The sequence below is a fragment of the Bos indicus genome, chromosome X (genome assembly GCF_029378745.1).
Source record: "Bos indicus isolate NIAB-ARS_2022 breed Sahiwal x Tharparkar chromosome X, NIAB-ARS_B.indTharparkar_mat_pri_1.0, whole genome shotgun sequence".
Taxonomy (NCBI): domain Eukaryota; kingdom Metazoa; phylum Chordata; class Mammalia; order Artiodactyla; family Bovidae; genus Bos; species Bos indicus.
The window spans coordinates 84,961,038-84,982,631 of record NC_091789.1 but is presented as its reverse complement, the minus strand read 5'-3'; the positions used below and the strand labels follow the sequence as shown (position 1 = coordinate 84,982,631).

The following is a 21,594-nucleotide window of genomic DNA, read 5'->3' as shown; positions in this document are numbered from 1 at the left end:
TAAAAAGTCATTTTTGTATTTATTGTCCTGTATTAAATATTGAAGTGTCCGACTTCAATATTTTGTTTGACTTCAATACTTGGTTTGACTTCGGAGTTTCGGTTGAGAGGAAGAATAGAAAAAATACCTGTTTCTGGAATATTACCAGCCACTAGGCTTAACTAAGCAATTGTTAGAATAATATCACTGGTGGCTCTTTGATTCCTCTGTATAGGGTTTGAATAGTTTGTTTTGTTTTTTAGGTTGCTGAAGCAGAAGATTGTTATAACACAGCTCTCCGACTGTGTCCCACCCATGCAGACTCTCTGAACAACCTAGCCAATATCAAACGGGAACAGGGAAACATTGAAGAGGCAGTTCGCCTGTATCGTAAAGCATTAGAAGTATGTTGAGGGTGGTGTGACGGGGTATTTCGTGTGATAGAGGGAAGGCAATTAAGTCTGCCATGTCATCTACCTCTTTTGTAAAAATAAATAGTGGTTGAATCATTCATTGAACCAATTAATTGAGTACCTAAAGTATGAGTGAGGTCCTGTGTAACATTCAAGAAAGTCCTTAACATTGAGGTTGTTATTTTATATGTGGATAAGATCTGCATAAAAATTTAAACAGTAAGCGACAGTTCAAGAGGAGTTATCAGTAAGTATATAATTTCAGTGCCTGATGGCTATAATGTTGGTTGGTTAGATGTGGTAGCAATTTCAAAGAGAGAGATGCTAGAGTTACCAGCATAAATTAAGATGTTATGTTTTGAAACATGGAGAGGTATAAAATAAAGAAGTAGAATTTGAGCTCTTTGGCTTTGAAGAATGCATAGACTTGGAGAAGGTAGAGAGAAGTATAGGGAATAAAGGTGCTTGAGCCAAGTTCTTGTTATAAGTTATTACTGCTGTTTTAGCTAAAGTTATTTTTTTAAACCTCAGTTATCATTTTTAATCTTTATAGGTCTTCCCAGAGTTTGCTGCTGCTCATTCAAATTTAGCAAGTGTATTACAGCAGCAGGGAAAACTGCAGGAAGCTCTGATGCATTATAAGGAGGCAATTCGGTAAGAGACTCCCAGCCTTATTTTTTTTCAAGGTTTTAAATGCTTGGTGTTTGGCACATTTGATATATGGCACTTTTAGTAACAGCAGACTAAATTAACATTACAGGGGTTAAAGGTTTTAGTACTAGAGAAATAAAATCTTTGTCCTGTCCTTTAGAATCAGTCCTACCTTTGCTGATGCTTACTCTAATATGGGAAACACTCTAAAGGAGATGCAGGATGTTCAGGGAGCCTTGCAGTGTTACACTCGTGCCATTCAGATTAACCCTGCATTTGCAGATGCCCACAGTAATCTGGCTTCCATTCACAAGGTACTGTTCTTTTATATGTATTTTATTATAATATGTGCATCTTAGTAGGTAATGTTTTTAATTTTAGGGAACATTTTAACCATCCCACTTTATTTACTTCCAGGATTCAGGGAATATTCCAGAAGCAATTGCTTCTTATCGCACTGCCCTGAAGCTTAAACCTGATTTTCCTGACGCTTACTGTAATTTGGCTCATTGCCTGCAGGTAAAGAATAATGGGCCAGTAACTGGCTTTCAGGGTTGTAATCTCTTTTTAATTGTTATCTGCCATATTAACCCAGGCTTGGTTGGAGACAGTGTTCTCTAATGGGTTATCTGACATTACTTTAGGCCAAAGACACATAAAATGTTAAGTCTTGGAATACAATTTTCTGGATAATATCTTCTTTTTGCCTTCTCTAGATTGTCTGTGACTGGACAGACTATGATGAACGAATGAAGAAATTGGTTAGCATTGTGGCTGACCAGTTAGAGAAGAATAGGTTGCCTTCTGTGCATCCTCATCATAGTATGCTATATCCTCTTTCTCATGGCTTCAGGAAAGCTATTGCTGAGAGGCATGGGAACCTCTGCTTGGATAAGGTGCAAGTCTTTTGTTTTAATCTTTTTGTTGTAAAGTAAGACACGGATACAAAAAACTGAATCAGATTTATGGCTTAGTGAGTTATCATAAGGTGAACACCACCCAAGTTGAGAAATGAAGCTTTGTGAGTGAGCCCAGAAGCTCCTTCCACTGTGTCCTGTCTTTTATTTTTATATTTAGCTGTACCAGGTCTTAGTTGTGGCATGCAGAATCTTCAGTCTTCATTGTGGCGTATGCAATCTTCAGTTGCAGTACGCAGGATCTAGTTCCCTGACCAAGGATCAAACCCAGGCCTTTGCATTGAGAGCATGGAGTCTTAGGCACTGGACCACCAAGGAAGTCCCTGTCCTATCTTGATCATAATCCCTTCCATTCTATAAGGCAGAATCCTTAACTGAAATACTAGCAGTGGACTGATGTTTCTTTAGTTTTAAAATCATAGTTTTTAGTAATGTGTTTTATACTTACTTTTGAGAATTAGAGCACTACTTGATAAAAGGCGGGAATTTACTTAGCAGAATAGAGTGGAGTGCTAGGTCTAATTCTGTTTTTTGAAAATGTTCCCCTACAGAATTTTCTTCTAAAATGTAGGGTTTGTCATACTCCGTCCACTTTGCTTCCTTCCTATAACTTTTAGACTTGCTTGGGCTATTCATTGGCCTCAGAAACAGGTCACAGTATGAACCATATTATATAAGTTGCTAAGGTTGCATTGAACTGGCTATATGAATTAAAGAAGTATTCTGGGCACAAAACCATTCCCAATAGGTGTGAGTTGTGTTTTTAGTCAGTTTTCCTAGGTGAAAGTTTACGTATAGACTCAACTTTACTAACAAGCCTTGAATTCCATTGTTAGATTAATGTCCTTCATAAACCACCATATGAGCATCCAAAAGACTTGAAGCTCAGTGATGGTCGACTGCGTGTAGGATATGTGAGTTCTGACTTTGGGAATCATCCTACTTCTCATCTTATGCAGTCTATTCCAGGCATGCACAATCCTGATAAATTTGAGGTAAGACTAGTGTTTCCCTAGAGCCGCTATTGTCACCATTAGGTGTTAAGCCCAGTGTCTTTTTAGGAAAGATATGAGCCGAGGTTATTAAATACATATTATGTGCTACCTTTCAGGTATTCTGTTATGCCTTGAGCCCAGATGATGGCACAAACTTCCGAGTGAAGGTGATGGCAGAAGCCAATCATTTCATTGATCTTTCTCAGGTAGGTGTAACTCTTACACTTCAGCTTTATAATTTGAGCAAATAGTGAATAAAACTGTTGACGTCTAGCTTGTATTTTTCCTGACAAATATTTAACATCAGCTATTTCATGCCTTTCCTGGAAAAGGAAATAGCAACCCACTCCAGTATTCTTGCCTGGAGAATACCATGGACAGAGGAGCCTGGTGGGTTTGCCCATGGGGTCGCAAAGAGTCGGAAATGACTGAGCGACTAACACACATGCACGCACGCACATGCATACTACATGCCTGTGGGCAATTGCTTTGATCTTATTTCCTTGATTGTTTACATTTATTACATTACATTTGTAATCATCATGGATTTTGCTGAGGTTGCAAATTAAATAGAAATATGATATATCTCTGCTTGGACATAGAACTTCTCTGGGGATTGAGCTAGCACTTGTGACAGTAGATATCTAATATTACCTGAATAAGTTGAACAAGATGGTGGCTTGGAAGAAGAACAAACAGGTCATTTAAAGGACCTTTGCCTTTAAATCTTTATTTTTATACTTGGCTCCATTGCTATTTTCTCTAGGAGCTAAAGTTTTACGATAAATTAAGATTGAAACCTGTGAGGGAATGTTGCTGAAGGTATGGACTAGAGTTTTTTCTTACAGGCTCTTTTGGCCACTTTGGTGACTAACAGAGGTATGTGTGGTATATCTAGTAATTCATATAGATGAATCATTGAAATCCTAGTAGGAGAATTGCAAGACTCTTGTCATTTCATAAATAATTTGTACCCAACATCTTTTGCATTATAGCTATTGCTTTGGAAGTACACCTTACCATTTTTGGTGTAGGGTTGGACTCTTCTGTGACCAAGCAGCATACGACCCTCCATCTCTTGAGACCTTTCAGGATTCACTGCTTATTGACTGAAGTCTAAACTCTTTAAAAAAATATATATCTTTTATACATATATATTAATTGAAGCATAGTTGACATACAATATTAGTTTCAGGTGTGTGTGCACTCACTAAGTTGCTTTAGTTGTGTCCGACTCTTTGAACCCCATGGACTGTAGCCCCCCAGGCTCCTCTGTCCATGGGATTCTCCAGACAAGAATACTGGAGTGGGTTGCCATTCCCTTCTCCAGGGGATCTTTGCAACCCAGGGATCAAACCTGTGTCTCTTGCATTTCCTACATTGGCAGGCGGGTTCTTTACCACTAGCGCCACCTGGGAAAATTTCAGGTGTACTACATAGTTAGTTGACATTTGCACATATTATGAAATCACCATGAAAAGTCTGGTAATCATCTGTCTCCATACAAAGTTACTACAGTATTATGACCATATTCCTCATGTCATATGTTATATCCCTGTGGCTTGTTTTATACCTGGAGGGTTTTTTTAATCTTCATATATGTAAACTTCATATATGAAGTCCAGACTCTTCAGAATGGCCTTCACAACCTTTCTGAGTTTGACTGCAACCTTGTTTGCCAGTGCTTTTCACCCCCCATTAGCCTTCAGTTATACCCTATAGCAAACAGAAGTGATCTACCCAGTTTTTTCAACCTACTGTGCACTTTACTCTGGTTCCTTATTCATATAGTTCTCTGTGAGATTATAATTCTTCCAACTCCCTCAAACTCCTATCCATCTTTGGACACCCATTTCAAATACCATCTCTGCTATGAAGCCTAGTTGTTCATACATTCAATGTAGAATTAAACTCTCCTTCCTCTGTATCCTGTGTTGGTGATACTGTGGGCCCATTTTAATGGCACTTAACCATATTTTTACTCTGCATTAATGTATTCTTAATTTGTGTTCTTGTATTTTTGCGTCTGGGAATTTGAATTCTGTTTAATATCATTAAGGCTAATTGAATCAGTCTGAGATTGTATATAATAAATTTTTATTTTTTTATTCTGTAGATTCCATGCAATGGAAAAGCAGCTGATCGCATCCATCAAGATGGTATACACATCCTTGTAAATATGAATGGTTATACCAAGGGTGCTCGAAATGAACTCTTTGCTCTCAGGCCAGCTCCTATTCAGGTAAAGGAAATAATAATAACAACATTCATTATGTTTATTGGGCTAAAAAGACAGTGATATGTTTTTCCCCCCTCTGGTTAACTGTCCTTTGACACAATAGGATAGATGTGCCTAAGTTATGAAAAAAGTGTAGTTCTTGAAAATGCATAGGGACAAAGAATTAAAGGTAAGGATACAATGCCCACAGGTACATGTTTATGGAGACATGCAGTTTGTAGTTGATGTAAACAGTTGTTCTATGTTATAAATTGGAAAAACCATTTAGCACTTGGAAGTTTAGTTTGAAATATTACTTGATTGGCTAAAGAAGTCCACCCTCGTTTGTTTACTTATTTAATTTTAGACCCTTTTGATGAAGGTTCTTAGTTTTTCATATGATTTTTTTTCTTCTTCTAGGCAATGTGGCTGGGGTATCCTGGGACTAGTGGCGCACTTTTCATGGATTATATCATCACTGATCAGGAAACTTCACCTGCTGAAGTTGCTGAGCAATATTCTGAGAAGCTGGCTTATATGCCTCATACTTTCTTTATTGGTGATCATGCTAATATGTTCCCTCACCTGAAGGTAGGTAGAAAAACAGTGCTATAGGGGAATTGCAAAGAACTGTAGTCATTTATTTCTTACTACTGTTCCTGTGCATTCTAACAGATACGTTTGAAACTTTTTTTTTTATTAGAAAAAAGCAGTTATCGATTTTAAGTCCAATGGACACATTTATGACAATCGGATTGTGCTGAATGGCATCGACCTCAAAGCATTTCTTGATAGTCTACCAGATGTGAAAATTGTCAAGGTCAGAACCTGGTCAATATTGTAATTGAAATAAAGTTATCTGCATTTGGGATCTTTCCCCTAATGATGTATTTTTGTGTAATTATTTTAAGATGAAATGTCCTGATGGAGGAGACAATGTGGACAGCAGTAATACAGCTCTTAATATGCCTGTCATTCCTATGAATACTATTGCAGAAGCAGTTATTGAAATGATTAACAGAGGACAAATTCAGATAACAATTAATGGATTCAGTATTAGCAATGGACTGGCAACTACCCAGGTAAGAAGAGAATAATAGAATGTACTGTGTACCACCAAGTATACATTTATCTTTTTCAAATCTCATAACTCTAGGAGGTAAACATCGTTACTCCTGTTTTATAGATGAGGAAATGAATTTGGGGAAAACTGGCATCTTATATAGGTTTGTTTGATTTTAAAAGTCACTTGTATTCAGCCAGCAGATTACTTAATGAGAGTCTTCTGTGTTAATACCTTGTTATTCCCTGCCTCTGTGGCTTTACTCTTATCAATGGTGAAATATCTGTAGACATCATACAGTTTCTTGCTTCTATAACTCATCCTTTCCCCAGTTAAATCTTACTCATCTTTAAGACTTTCAGTTCAGACAGCTCCTCCGACAATCTGTTTCTCTCCGTATCTGTAACCTCTCCTCCCCTGCTCCATTGGTACCTGTATTCTCTGCTTCTGAAATATTTGGGATGTATCTTTACATCCAGCACAACACATTCTAAGTCCTGGGTTTGAATGCATTTGCCACTGAATTGAATTACTTTAGAGTCTGTGTCTTAGCCTCTGTAATGTTGTATGTGCTCAGTAAATATATATTGCTTGTGTACTTGAATAAGTGAATGTGTAGCTCTGTCAAGAGATGATAAGGCAAGGATCTTTGACCTCTTAGGAGTTAAAAGTTTTAGTGGTATAGCAATTTATACAAGAGGGCGCTTGAAGTGAATTCAGGTTAGGGAATTAATCACCCATAATGTGCATTGGGCTGAAAAGACAGTGATGTGTCCCCCCCACCTTTCTGGTTAACTGTCCTTTGAAACAATAGGGTAGACATGCTTGACTTAAGGAAAAAAAAGTGTAATTCTTGAAGTGTACAAAGACAAAGAATTTTGAATGTAGAACACAATGCCCATTTGTATGAGACATCCATCATACCTGGAATAGTTACATAACAATGTAAGGTAGTCCCCAGATATGTGGGAATTGCAAGATAAGACTATAATTATGTATATAGATGCTCAGAAATAGTGGTGAGGCAAGGCGCTTTTACAGAGATTGTTTGGTAACTGAAGTTTAGTCCTGAAAGGTGGATGTGACTTTGAAAAGGACATTTCATTCATGAAGAAAAGAGTGAGAAGAAGCTTGCTGTTGGATTTATAGGATTTTGAAGAGAACTCTTTGGCTAGAGTGAGATGTTTCATAGTGCAGTCCACCCCAAATTAAGATAGTGCCCTAACTTTTTTCCTTTAACTTAATGCGTCACAAATATTTTCCCATTGTAGTTTAGTTATATGACTTTTAATGGTTATACCACTTTGCATCATAAGGATTCTTTATTGATTGAAAAATATTGGAGTATGTTGACTTTAAGTATAATCATCATATTCTTTTTCTTGTTGTAGATCAACAATAAGGCTGCCACTGGAGAAGAGGTTCCTCGTACCATTATTGTAACCACACGTTCTCAGTATGGGTTACCGGAAGATGCCATTGTGTACTGTAACTTTAATCAGTTATATAAAATTGACCCTTCCACTTTGCAGATGTGGGCAAATGTGAGTATGTGTAGATTCATTATTAATGTCTAGAGATTCTAGAAAAGATTCTGTATATAGGCCGTCTTGCTGAGGCTGCCTGCCCCTCCCCCACCCCCATTCAGGAACTATTGTTCTCATGTCTAATTTTCAAAAGAGCTGTAGATTTCAGCAGTTTTTAATTTTCTTTCATGTGTCTAAATATCACATTATGAACTTTTAAAATTTACGTGTTTAAAAGCAAACTTCTTCAGGCCAAGTGGTAAATATTTTTGGTTTCTCAGTCCATACTATCTGTCATATCTACTCAGTTCTGCCATTGTAACAGGAAAACACCATACTTATGTAAATGAATGAGCGTAGGTATGTTCCAATAAATTTTTATTTACGAAAGTGGGCAATACGTGAGATATGTCCGATTTGGCTCATAGGCTATATTTGCCAACTCATGGTCTAAGCTGATAGTAAAGCTATTAATGTATATTCATCCGTGTTTAGTAGCATTCTTGGAATATTGTAGAATTAAAACTAGGAAGGAATTGGTTTATGCCATTACCTATCAGTCATTTCATCGTACCATTTCGTGTAAGCAGGACTTCTGAAGGTTCTTAACTTTGCTATCCATATCTGGCTTTTATTCCATAGAGCTAAAATGGAGATAATTCTTGGTTGACTTTTTTTCTGATCAATATTTGCGTTTTTTGGTCTGTTTTGTTTTTCTTTAAAGGAGGAGGGAGGGTGGAGGGGAAGAGGAAGCAGATGAGTTCAGGTTTACTATCCCTTAGTCTTCACTTCCCCATTTCAAAAAACCTGAAAACCAAAAACATGTTCATAAGTTTGCGGTAATTTATTTGGTAGCAAAACTGCCTGAAATGATGTTAAGCTATGATTCTTTATTTTATTCCATTTAGTATGAATATTCCTGCATCTTGATGGAAAGATATTAATGTTTGTTTACAGGAAGTTGCTGCTGAGTACATTATGTAATTTTTTTTTTTTACAATTTTTTTAAAAATTTTATTTTATTTTTAAACTTTACAATATTGTATTAGTTTTGCCAAATATCAAAATGAATCCGCCACAGGTATACATGTGTTCCCCATCCTGAACCCTCCTCCCTCCCCATTACCATCCCTCTGGGTCATCCCAGTGCACCAGCCCCAAGCATCCAGTATCATGCATCGAACCTGGACTGGCGATTTGTTTCATACATGATATTATACATGTTTCCATGCCATTCTCCCAAATCTTCCCACCCTCTCCCTCTGCAACAGAGTCCATAAGACTGTTCTATATATCAGTGTCTCTTTTGCTATCTCGTACACAGGGTTATTGTTAGCATTTTCTAAATTCCATATATATGTGTTAGTATACTGTACTGGTGTTTTTCTTTCTGACTTGCTTCACTCTGTATAATAGGCTCCAGTTTCATCCACCTCATTAGAACTGATTCAAATGTATTCTTTTTAATGGCTGAGTAATACTCCATTGTGTATATGTACCACAGCTTTCTTATCCATTCATCTGATGGACATCTAGGTTGCTTCCATGTCCTGGCTATTATAAACAGTGCTGCAGTGAACATTGGGGTACACGTGTCTCTTTCCCTTCTGGTTTCCTCAGTGTGTATGCCCAGCAGTGGGATTGCTGGATCATAAGGCAGTTCTATTTCCAGTTTCTTAAGGAATCTCCACACTATACTTACTGTACTACTTTTTAAAAATCTGAAATACTCTAAATTCTGAAATCTGTCTGTTCTCATGACTTTCAGTGAAGGGATGGTGAACTTAATTGAATAGATGTAGATCTAAATCAGGTTGACAAACTGTGGCCTTTGGGCCAGATCCAGTCCTCTGCTTGTTCTTGTTTTGTTTGTTTGTTTTTTTGGTTTGTTTTTGGTCACAATGTGAGGCATGCCAGATTTTAGTTCCCCAATCAGGGATCAAACACACACCCCCTATGGTAGAAGCAGTCTTAATAACCACTGGACTGCCAGGAAAGTCCCAACTGCTTGTTTTTGTAAATAAAATTTTATTGACACACAGCTGTGCCTACTAATTTACATATTGTCTGTGGCTGCTTTCCAGTGACGAGGGCAGAATTGAATAGTTACGACAGAGTCCATGCTGGCATCAAAAGCAAAAATATTTGCTCTCTGGTCCTTTACAGAAAAAAATCTGCCGACCCCTGATCTAGATTGTGCAAATAAAGTTTGGCAAATGTGAGCTAACTTTGTTTGTTGTACCATGCTGGGGAATTTGAAAGTTGAAATGAAAAATTCCTATCTTGTGGACAAAAACCACTCCTAGTATCAGTTTCCACAGGACATAGCTGCCTCAGATTATTCTAATTAGTTACTTGTTTTGTGCTTCTTGCATCAGTCTCCTGTTTCTTTGAACTGTGTTTGGGGACAGCTAAGCAGAACACTATAACCCAGTTGATCTAATTCATCTATGTGAAAGAAAAACTTAAGTTCACAGTAGGCTGCTTTCTGGGTGAAAAGCATAGAGTACGGTATATGGTAGAATTTCTAGAAATTTATGGGAGCCTTTCTTGAGAAGGGCAGAGCTATTAATACTTATTCTTATTTTCCCTATTTTAGATACTGAAGCGTGTTCCCAATAGTGTACTGTGGCTGTTACGTTTTCCAGCAGTAGGAGAACCTAATATTCAACAGTATGCACAGAATATGGGACTTCCTCAGAACCGTATCATTTTTTCACCTGTTGCTCCTAAAGAGGAACATGTCCGGAGAGGCCAGCTGGCTGATGTCTGTCTAGACACTCCCCTTTGTAATGGGCACACCACAGGGATGGATGTTCTCTGGGCAGGGACACCCATGGTGACTATGCCAGGTGAGTTGCTTCCTTATTCTTTTTAAAATCTCCTTGGAAGAAACACTTCCAGGTGAAATCATATGTACTAGAAGCAATATTTAGGGCAAAATGATAGAAAATGAGACTTGTTGAGGTCTGAACATGCCTCATCTGCATTGTGTGGATATTTATTTTTTTTTTGGATATTTAAACATAAATAACATTAATAACTGTGTGCTATTTGTGTTCTCAGATGTGCAATTATTATCTTTTTTTACTGCAGGAGAGACTCTTGCTTCTCGAGTTGCGGCTTCCCAGCTCACTTGTCTAGGTTGTCTTGAGCTTATTGCTAAAAATAGACAAGAATATGAAGACATAGCTGTGAAGCTGGGGACTGATCTAGAATAGTAAGTAAACTTTTCCATGAAAAATTATATGGTATAGTGAAGGAAATAAGGAAAATTTAGAGAGAATTTAGGTGTGAAATCATAAAATAAGGGTAATATAAAATATGTGAATTAGTTGTATGCTCTCTGGATGAGATAAGAACTTTTTCTTTTTTATTTAATTTATTTATTTTGGCTGTGCTGTGAGGAATGCCTTGCCCCCTGCAGTTGGAAGTGTGGAGTCTTAACCACTGGATTGCCAATATATAAAGACTGAAGAATTTTACATTTTAAATCCCTTAATAGGAAAGTAAACAAGGAAATGACAACTGACCAAAGTAGAAAATCAAATAGTTAATAGGAAAAAGTTTCAGCCTCTGTCATACAAATAAATATTTATGTATATATTTATTTCTTGGCTGTGCCATGCTGCTTGCAGGATCTTAGTTCCCTGGCCAGGAACTGAACCCATGCCCTTGGGCAGGGTAAGTGCAGAGGCCTAACCACTGAACTACAAGGGAATTCCCTAGTAGAAATAAAATAACACTGAGGTATACCCATTATTTGACTATAAAGTCTAAGACTTAATATGATACAAATGATGAGGGAGCATTGAGGTGCTGGCCTTTTCATACATTGGTAAATAAATTGGTGCAATCGTTTTAAAGCTTAAAAAAAAAAAGCTGACTCTTTGACCCTAATAATATCTAGGTACAACTTAAATGCTTAGATAAATGATGCTTTATCCATACAATAAAATAGTGTATTACTTAAATGAGATTTTTCTTTGGGTATTATGGGTGATTTTTTTTTCTTTTTGTTTTTCTGAGAAGTAGCATATTATGTAGAAGCTTAAAGAAGCACCCTCTTTGAGTTAGATTTCCTGGGTTTGAATCCAGGCTCTCATAATTTTTGTGACTTTGGACAAGTTAGTCTTTATGTGCCTTGGTTTTTCCATCTGCAAAATGGGGATGAATGATAGTACCTACCCTGCAGAGATGTGAGGATTTTAAAAAGGTCCTCCATGTGAAGCACTTACAACAGTTCTTGGTACATAGTAAGCATTCAACAGATGTATGTTAAGTATTTATTTATTTTCAAAATTTTCTCCATTGAACATCACATACAGCTAAGAAAAATAAGTGAAAAATTTGAGACTGGGCATTAAATATGAAGCTTCAGGTCCATCATCCCAGAGATAACTACAGTAAATAATTGAGTGTATTTTTTTTTTTTTACATTTTTGGAACTTAGCTGACTTCATATAAATAATGCTTTTCCCCAAGATTTTGTTGTGAAAAATTTCAGTTTTATAATAAACACATACTTACCACCTAGCTTCCACCACTAATATTCTTCTATACTTTTACCACATTTATTTCATCTATTTATATTTCATCTATTTATTTCTATACCCATTTAGTAATCCATCTTATTTGAAGTAAATTATAGACATCAGTGTTTTTACCTCAGAATGGACATCATTAAGAGTTTAATATTTGCTTCTCTTTTGAGGTAAAATTTAAATACAGTGGAATGCACAAATCTTTTTTTAATTAATTTTGTTAATTGAAGTGTAGTTGATTTACAATATTGTATTTCCGGTGTATAGCAGAATTGATTCAGTTATACACACACACACACGTTTTTCATTTTCTTTTCCATTATGGTTTATTATGGGATTTTGAATATAGTTCCTTGTGCTATAAAGTAGAACCTTGTTTATTTTATATATACTATATACATGTGTGTGTATGTATATGCTGTGTATAGTATCTGTTAATCCCAACTGGAATACACAAATCTGAAGTGAGTTTTGAGAAATACCTTTATAAGCCAAAGCTCCAACAAGATATAGCATATTACCATCACTCCAGAAGGTTGCTTCATACCCCTTCTCAGTTGGTCCACCTCACCAGCTCTGAGATAACCAGTATTTTGAATTTTTTTCCACTGTAGTTTATTTGGGGCTTACCAGGTGGCACTAGTGGTGAAGGACCTGCCTGCAATGCAGGAGATGTAAGAGATGCAGGTCTGATCCCTGGCTTGGGAAGATCCCCTGGAGGAGGGCATGACAACCTACTGCAGTATTCTTGCCCGGAGAATCCCATAGACAGAGGAGCCTACAGTCCATGGGGTCGCAGAGTCAGACATGACTGAAGCAACTTACCACGCACACATGCGTGCGCATAATTTACTTAGTCTTATTAGAACCTCATACAAATGGAATCATACATTATGTACTCTGAAGGCTTCTCACTCAGGATAATGTTTTGAGATTCATCCATGTTGTTGGCTGATATCAGTAACTCATTCCCTTTTATTGCTGAGTAATATTTCAGTGTATGGATGCAGCACAGTTTAACCATTCTGCTGAGATTCAGAATTTTATTTGGAGGATAACATTAATATGGTTATGGTTGGTTTGAGGCCAATGGATATGCATAGCCATTTTACTAGTTTCTGGCACAGCAAACAATAAAATAACATTTTAATTAATTAAAAAAAACTCTTCAGGAGTATTCCACCTTCTGGTTTTAAAGTAATAATTGTCTCTATATAAGAATAGTTTCATGACAAATGATTTATTCAGAACAAGAATCGAGAGAGAATTCTTTCCTGTGTTCCCAGAAGAATTGATTTTTTTTTCCTGTTTCTGAACAAGTGATATTAGGAACACTTTTTTAAAAAATTAATTTATTTTAATTGGAGGATAATTACTTTACACTATTGTGATTTCTGCCATACATTGACATGAATCAGCCATGGGTGCACATGTGTCCTCCCATCCTGAACCCCCCTCCCATCTCCCTTACCACGCCATCCCTCTGGGTTGTCCCAGAGCACCAGCTTTGAGTGCCCTGCTTCATGCATCAAACTTGCATTGGTCATCTATTTTACATGTAGTAGTATACATATTTCAATGCTGTTCTCTTAAATCATCCCACACTCACCTTCTCCCACACAGTGCAAAAGTCCTTGAATATAGGATTGTCATTACTGTCTTTCTAAATTCCATATATATATATATATACACACACACACACACACACACACACACACACACACACACACACACTGTATTGGAGTTTCTCTTTCTGACTTCACTCTGTATGATAGGCTCCAGTTTCATCCACCTTATTAGAACAGACTCAAATACATTCTTTTTCACAGCTGAGTAATATTCCATTGTGTATATGTACAACTTCCTAATCTATTCACCTGCTGATGAACATCTAGGTTGCTTCCATGTGCTAGCTATTGTAAACAGTGCTGCAATGAACATAGGGGTACATGTGTGTTTCAGTTGTGGTTTTCTTGGTGTGTATGCCCAGCAGTAGGATTTCTGGGTCGGATGGCAGTTCTAATTGCTGTTTTTTAAGGAATCTCCACACTGTTCTCCATAGTGGCTGTTACCAGTTTGCCTTCCCACCAGCAGTGTAAGAGGGTTCCCTTTTCTCCACACCCTCTCCAGCATTTATTGTTTGTAGACTTTGATGGCAGCCATTCTGACTGGCGTGAGATGATACTTCACTGTGGTTTTGATTTGCATTTCTCTAGTAATGAGTGATGTTGAGCACCTTTTGATGTATTATTAGCCATCTGTATGTCTTCATTGGAGAAATGTCTGTTTAGTTCTTTGGCCCACATTTTGATTGGGTTGCTCATTTTTCTGGTATTGAGCTTCATGAGCTACTTGTGTATTTTGGAGATTAATTCTTTGGCAGTTGTTTCATTTTGCTTCATTCTGAAGATGCCTTTTCACCTTGCTTACAGTTTCCTTTATTGTGCAAAAGCTTTTAAGTTTAATTAGGTCCCATACTGTTTATTTTTGTTTTTATTTCCACTACTCTGGGAAGTGGGTCATAGAGGCTCTTGCTGTGACTTATGTCAGAGTGTTCTGCCTATGTTTTACTCTATGAATTTTACAGTTTCTGGTCTTACATTTAGACCTTTAATTCATTTTGTTTTTGTGTATGGTGTTAGAAAGTGTTCTAATTTCATTCTTTTACACATGGTTGACCAGTTTTCCCAGCACCACTTGATGAAGAGATTGTCTTTTCTCCACTGTATATTTTTGCCTCCTTTGTCAAAGATAAGGTGTCCATAGGTACATGGTTTTCTCTCTGGGCTTTCTATTTTGTTCCATTGATCTATATTTCCGTCTTTATACCAGTACCATACTGTCCTGATGACTGTAGTTTTGTAGTATAGTCTGAAGTCAGGAAGGTTGATTCCTCCGGTTCCGTTCTTCTTTCCCAAGATTGCTTTGGCTATTCGAGACTTTTTGTGTTTCCATACAAACTGAAATTATTTGTTCTAGTTCTATGAAAAATACCATTGGTAGCTTGATAGGGATTGCATTGAATTTATAGATTACTTTGAGTAGTATAATCGTTTTCACTATATTGATTCTTCCAGTCCATGAATGTGGTATATTTCTCCATCTATTTGTGTCATCTTTGATTTCTTTCATCAGTGTTTTATAGTTTTCTATATATAGGTCTTTTGTTTATTTAGTAAAATTTATTCTTAAGTATTTTACTCTTTTCTTTGTAATGGAGAATGGGGTTGTTTCCTTAATTTCTCTCTTTTTTCATATACATTGCAGTGTATAGGAATGCAAGGGATTTCTTTGTATTAATTTTATATCCTGCAACTTTAATTCATTAATGAATTCTAGTAATTTTCTGGTGGTATCTTTAGGGTTTTCTATGTAGAGTATCATGTCATCTGCAAACAGAGTTTTACTTCTTCTTTTCCAGTCTGGATTCCTTTTATTTCTTTTGTTTGGTTGCTGTGGCTAGGACTTCCAAAACTATATTGAATAGTAGTGGTGAGAGTGGGCACCCTTGTCTTGTTCCTAATTTTAGAGGGAATGCTTTTCAATTTTTCGCTGTTGAGAATGTTTGCTGTGGGTTTGTTGTATATGGCTTTTATTATGTTGAGGTATGTTCCTTCTGTGCCTGGTTTTTGGAGAGTTTTTTTTATCATAAATGGGTGTTGAATTTTGTCAAAGGCTTTCTCTGCATCTGTTGAGATAATCATATGGTTTTTATCTTTCAATTTGTTAATATGGTGTATCATATTGATTGATTTGCAAATATTGAAAAATCCTTGCATCCCTGGATAAAGCCCACTTAGTCATGATGTGTGATCTTTTTAATATGTTGTTGGATTCTGTTTGCTAGAATTTTGTTGAGTATTTTTGCATTTATGTTCATCAGTGATATTGGCTTGTAGTTTTTTTTGTGGCATCTTTGTCTGGTTGTGTTAGATTAGGGTGATGGTAGCCTCATAGAATGAGTTTGGGAGTTTACCTTCCTCTGCAATTTTCTGGAAGAGTTCGAGTAGGATAGGTGTTAGCTCTTCTCTAAATTTTTGGTAGAATTCAGCTGTGAAGCCGTCTGGTCCTGGGCTTTTGTTTGCTGAAAGATTTCTGATTACAGTTTCGATTTCCATGCTTGTGATGGGTCTGTTAAGATTTTCTATTTCTTCCTGGTTCAGTTTTGGAAAGTTGTGCTTTTCTAAGAATTTGTCCATTTCTTCCAAGTTGTCCATTTTATTGGCATATAGTTGCTGATAGTAGTCTCTTCTGATTCTTTGTATTTCTGTGTTGTCTGTTGTGATTTCTCCATTTTCATTTCTGATTTTGTTGATTTGATTCTTCTCCCTTTTTTCCTTGATGAGTCTGGCTAATGGTTTGTCTATTTTATTTATCTTCTCAAAGAACCAGCTTTTAGTTTTGTTGATCTTTGCTATAGTCTCATTCATTAATTTTTCACTTATTTCTTCTCTCTTTTTTTTTTTTTTAAGTTGCTCAGTCGTGTCCAACTCTTTGCGACCCCATGGACTGTAGCCTACCAGGCTTCTCCATCCATGGGATTCTCCAGGCAGGAATACTGGAGTGGGTTATCATTTCCTTCTCCAGGGGATCTTCCCGACCCAGGGATCGATCCCGGGTCTCCCGCATTGGAGGCAGATGCTTTAACCTCTGAGCCACCAGGGAAGCCCTCTTCTCTGGTTTTTATGATTTCTTTCCTTCTGCTAACTTTGGGGTTGTTCTTTTCTTTTTCTAGTTGCTTTAGGTGTAAAGTTAGGTTGTTTATTTGATGTTTTTCTTCTTTCTTGAGGTAGGCTTGTATTGCTATGAACCTCCCTCTTATCACGGATTTTACTGAATCCCATACATTTTTGGTTGTCTTGATTTAATTTTCATTTGTTTCTATGCATATTTTGATTTCCTTTTTTATTTTTTCCATGATCTGTTGATTATTCAGAAGCATGTTGTGTAGTCTCCATATGTTTGTTTTTTTATAGTTTTTTTCCCCTGTAGTTGGTATGTACATTGTGATCAGAAAAAGAAACTTGAAATGATTTCAATTTTTTAAAATTTGCCAAGGCTAGATTTTTGGCCCAGAATGTGATCTATCTTGGAGAATGTTCCATGTGCACTTGAGAAAAAGGTGAAATCCAATATTTTGGGGTGAAATACCCTGTAAATAGCAATTAGGTCTAACTGGTCCATTGTATAGTTTAAAGCTTGTGTTTCCTTACTAATTTTGTTTGGTTGATCTACCCATAGGAGTGAGTGGGGTATTAAATCCCCCACTATTATTGGGAACACTTTTTTTTGTATCTAAATAACCAACTCAGTTCATGTACAAGGGGAAAATTATAGCAGTAGACATTGCATTTTCCCCCTGGAGTGTTTTCCTATTTCATTAAAATATTCATAAAATGAATACTTCCATCTGTTTGTGCCTTAGCTATTGTGAATGGTGCTTCAGTGAACATCTTTGCATGGCCAGATGTGTCTGCATCTCTGATGATTTCTTTTGAATAGATTTAAAAGGTTATTGATAGGTCATAACGGTTATGAACATTTATGGTTCTAACAGACACATTGCTAAATTGCTTATTGAAAGAGTAAAGCAGTTTACATTCTAACCAGTAGTACATAGGAATAGATATGTGTCCTTGCCAAGAATTGTTTTTATTTTAAAGGTAGGAATAAGATGAATGGAGAAAGCATGGTATCTCTTGGATATACTTGTTTAGGAAAGAATTAAATTTTTTCACAGAATGTGGGGGTGAACTCCATTATAGGTGTTTAACATTTTGTTATTCGTGACCTTTCACTTTTTTAGCATTGAGGTAATGGTGGGCCAGTCAGAAGAGAAAATCTTATAAAAATAAGTTTGGCCATGTAATTTACCACAGAGGTGTTTAGGTATTTATGGGAGCTAGTTCTGAGTTTCTGTTGTGATTTATAAACTTGGCTCCTTTTTATTATCCAGCTTGAAGAAAATTCGTGGCAAAGTCTGGAAGCAGAGAATATCTAGCCCCCTGTTCAACACCAAACAATACACAATGGAACTAGAGAGGCTGTATCTACAGATGTGGGAGCATTATGCAGCTGGCAACAAACCTGATCACATGATTAAGCCTGTTGAAGTCACTGAGTCTGCCTAAATAAAGACACCATGTACACAGGAGAATTACCCCTATACCTGAGCCTCAACCTTCTGGTGAAAGGGAACTAGATATGTACTTTTTACTTATCTGTATGGTATCATGTTGCAGATGGGTGACAAATAATGATAATACAATAGCACAGCCAGACTTGCTTCCTGCATGATAGGGAGAGACACAGGAGATGGGAAACTGCTATTCCACAAGGAGTCTCCATAGGATTTTGCAGCAACCAGGTGGTGCATAGGTCTCGAAGGTCTGATCTCCCTTGGTCTTCCATGGGATGGATAGTGTGGAGGGGAGAGAGAGATTGTCCAGCCGTTTTGTGATTCCATGGATTGATGAGTCTTCTGAATTAATTTTTTTCTTTATATTTTGGGTATTGGAGCTTTTAAAAATGTTTGGTTTCAGGTATTTTTATTCATGTGAAGTGTATATGATTCTCTTGAGATAAGGTTTTAAGCTAAATTTTCCTTGTTTTAGTTTCTGAACTCTACGGATTAATGGGAACTTTGCTGGTGTAGTCTTTTTATAGGTTTTATAAACCACTTGAGCCTATATCAGTCGTTTTAGTGTCTGACATAATGTCTGGAGCTATCAGTGCTTTGTTGGTTTAGATGATGATGACAATGACGATGATGATGATGACTTAATATTTTTCCTGGTCTGTTTCCTAGTTCCTTCTTCCCCTCCCCCGACTTTAAAATTTTTCCTGTAACTTGGCTAACAAAACCAAGTCTGATTCAGAACCTCCCAGAGTGTTTCTCTTAAACATATCATCTGGTGCCAAATGAAAATTCTTAGGAGTGATTATTAATTATGAAGGGCACAGTTGTGGTACTGTCATTGATGATAATAATATAGGTTTTCTTGGCCTAGAGTCTTGACCTATTTCACCAGTGTTTTACCTTTGACTGTCCCTCTATGCTGCTTCCAAAAGTGATAATGTGTGATAATATTTTTACCTTCATTTCTGAAGTTTGTTTTTTTAAAGTGAGTCCTGTTCTTCCTATTTCTTTCAGCAGAAATGAAATCCCAGGTAAGTATTCAAATATTTGATCAGTAAGTCACAGTTATCTCTGATACATTAAATAACTTTCATCAAAAACATGTTATAGGAAAAAAGCTCAAAAGGACCAGATAATGTATATGAGTAATTATTTTTCAGACCTTCTAGGGTATCGTGTGTTATAACTGTCTTCTGGACTTGATCCTGAAGTCTTTTCAGACTCAGCCTCAGTAGTAGCAAACTGCACTGCTACTTGGTTTGGAGTACAAATTAGACTTTAGCTCTCCTGGAGCTTGAGTTTTTTGGTATTAAAAAACCATAGGAATAAAATTATTGAATTTCAACAAAGGATCGAGAGCTTGAGGCTTAAATAAGCCAACATATGAATATATGTTTTTGTCTTGCTGTACTGCACATATGCTATCCAGTAACAGGTAATATTTTGTCTGCTAGTAGTGTTCTAGATTATAATGTCTTTCCAAAGTGCTGAGGCAGTGCACCTATTTTGTAGTTGCAGCTGATGCCTGAATGTATCCTAGCTGACAAATTATTGATTAATAAGAACTTTCTGAAATTTCTGAAAGATTCATACTATTAACCAAAATCTGAGCAGAGAGTCTCAAGTGTAATTCTAACCAGAATTACATGTTAATGAACTTGTGTACCTTTTAACAATGTAAATGAAAGAACATCAGTTTAGGGATTTCTTAATTTATTTTTTATCTGATTAAGATACCAGTTAAAGGTTGCCAGCTTGGTTGCAGATAAATTGATGTTTGAAATTCACCAAGCTACTTAATGTGGAATAGGATAATATACTTCCAGTGCCCTCAAGGCTGTGACCTTACAGCCATTTTACATAGCACATCATTCCTCCTATAGGGATGAACCTTTTCCTGGCACGAAAAGTAGCCGCTCTGGTTGAAGTTTTGCTTATTGTAACAGGCTTTTGTTTCCAGGTAACATGTCTGTGGAGGACTTATTTCTGAATAGATATATAGATATTACTGGAAACTACTTGTTTTTTTCTATTATACTCTGCTTTATCAAAGAAGTAAAACATTTAAATTGTGCTACAGAAATTCAGATGTTGTCTTGCAATCTTTAAACAATAAATGAATGATTTGCCCTTAATATGGCTGATGTATTTTGTGTTCTGTTAAATTGAGCGTTGGATGGAATAATAGGGTCCTCCAATGATGAAATCTATATTTCAACAGTTCCCAGCAACAACAGGACCAAATTTCTTTATAGTGCCCCTATGATAGTAAGAATTATTTCATTTTCTCAGCCATGTGTGGTGGAGCATGGGTGAGGTTGGTGTATAACCTATTAAGAATTGAGAAAGCCTGAGACTCCCAGCGCACTCACTTGTGCTTGTTCCTGTTTAGCTTATAACCATTCTGGCTTCTTCATCTACCCTTGTAGTCTCATTCTTTATGTGGACTGTTCCTTCCCACTTTGTATGGTGATTGAACTCAACCACAGGTATGAGGGAGGAGGATATCCATGTATCAGGGACCAGAACAGGCTGTTCAGGTGCCTGTTTTCACAGAGATATAAACAAGAATTTGTTTCCAATAAAATATCTGGTGCTTTACCTCCTAAGTTCTGTGGACTGTAACCCTTAAAGCCCTAATATAGGTTGGTGTTTGTTTCTTGGAAGATGGAACAAGAAAGGTATCCAGTAACTTAGTCATAAATACCTACCACCACCCTCTTGACTATTTATCAGGAATCTGCATCAGTTATTTTCAGTCTGCTTCAGCTCCTTCTGCCTCCAGTCTAAAGGAGTTTATGTACCTTGAATAAACTTGTGTAACTTGTCATTTGATTCCAGTCCTAAATCCACTCTTTACTTGAAGCACGTGCCTTTTAATATTAACTACAGCTAATGTTCAGATTCTTTCCCCAAACCTCTGAGGCACACAGTTATGTAAGCCTCATTTTATGGAAGCAGCTTATAGAGGTAAATTGAAAGTTTCTTGTAAGAGATAAGGTTATAATGATAAACCTTTTTTAACCCAATTTCTTATCAACTCAGAAAGTACCTTTATATATGTAGATAGGCAGTTTGGTGCTTCAGACTAAATTAGTGCTACTGGAATTTGAATTCTAGCTCCTTGCCACTTTTTAGCCACTGATTGC

General features: G+C 36.7%; 1 protein-coding gene across 2 annotated transcripts in view; it reads left to right on the top strand.

The window, feature by feature from the left end:
- OGT (O-linked N-acetylglucosamine (GlcNAc) transferase) overlaps positions 1-20,580 on the top strand; it is a 42,392-nt gene extending 21,812 nt beyond the window's left edge. For both annotated transcript variants that reach the window (XM_070783751.1, XM_070783750.1), the window contains exons 8-22: positions 243-383; positions 946-1,046; positions 1,204-1,357; positions 1,461-1,562; positions 1,760-1,939; positions 2,797-2,955; positions 3,072-3,161; positions 5,072-5,197; positions 5,594-5,764; positions 5,877-5,993; positions 6,085-6,255; positions 7,628-7,780; positions 10,362-10,614; positions 10,859-10,982; positions 18,263-20,580. In XM_070783751.1, coding sequence (XP_070639852.1) covers positions 243-383; positions 946-1,046; positions 1,204-1,357; positions 1,461-1,562; positions 1,760-1,939; positions 2,797-2,955; positions 3,072-3,161; positions 5,072-5,197; positions 5,594-5,764; positions 5,877-5,993; positions 6,085-6,255; positions 7,628-7,780; positions 10,362-10,614; positions 10,859-10,982; positions 18,263-18,437 — 2,217 coding nt within the window. In that variant the 3' untranslated portion in view covers positions 18,438-20,580. The remainder of the gene's footprint in view (positions 1-242; positions 384-945; positions 1,047-1,203; positions 1,358-1,460; positions 1,563-1,759; positions 1,940-2,796; positions 2,956-3,071; positions 3,162-5,071; positions 5,198-5,593; positions 5,765-5,876; positions 5,994-6,084; positions 6,256-7,627; positions 7,781-10,361; positions 10,615-10,858; positions 10,983-18,262) is intronic.
- The last annotated feature ends 1,014 nt before the right edge of the window (positions 20,581-21,594 follow it).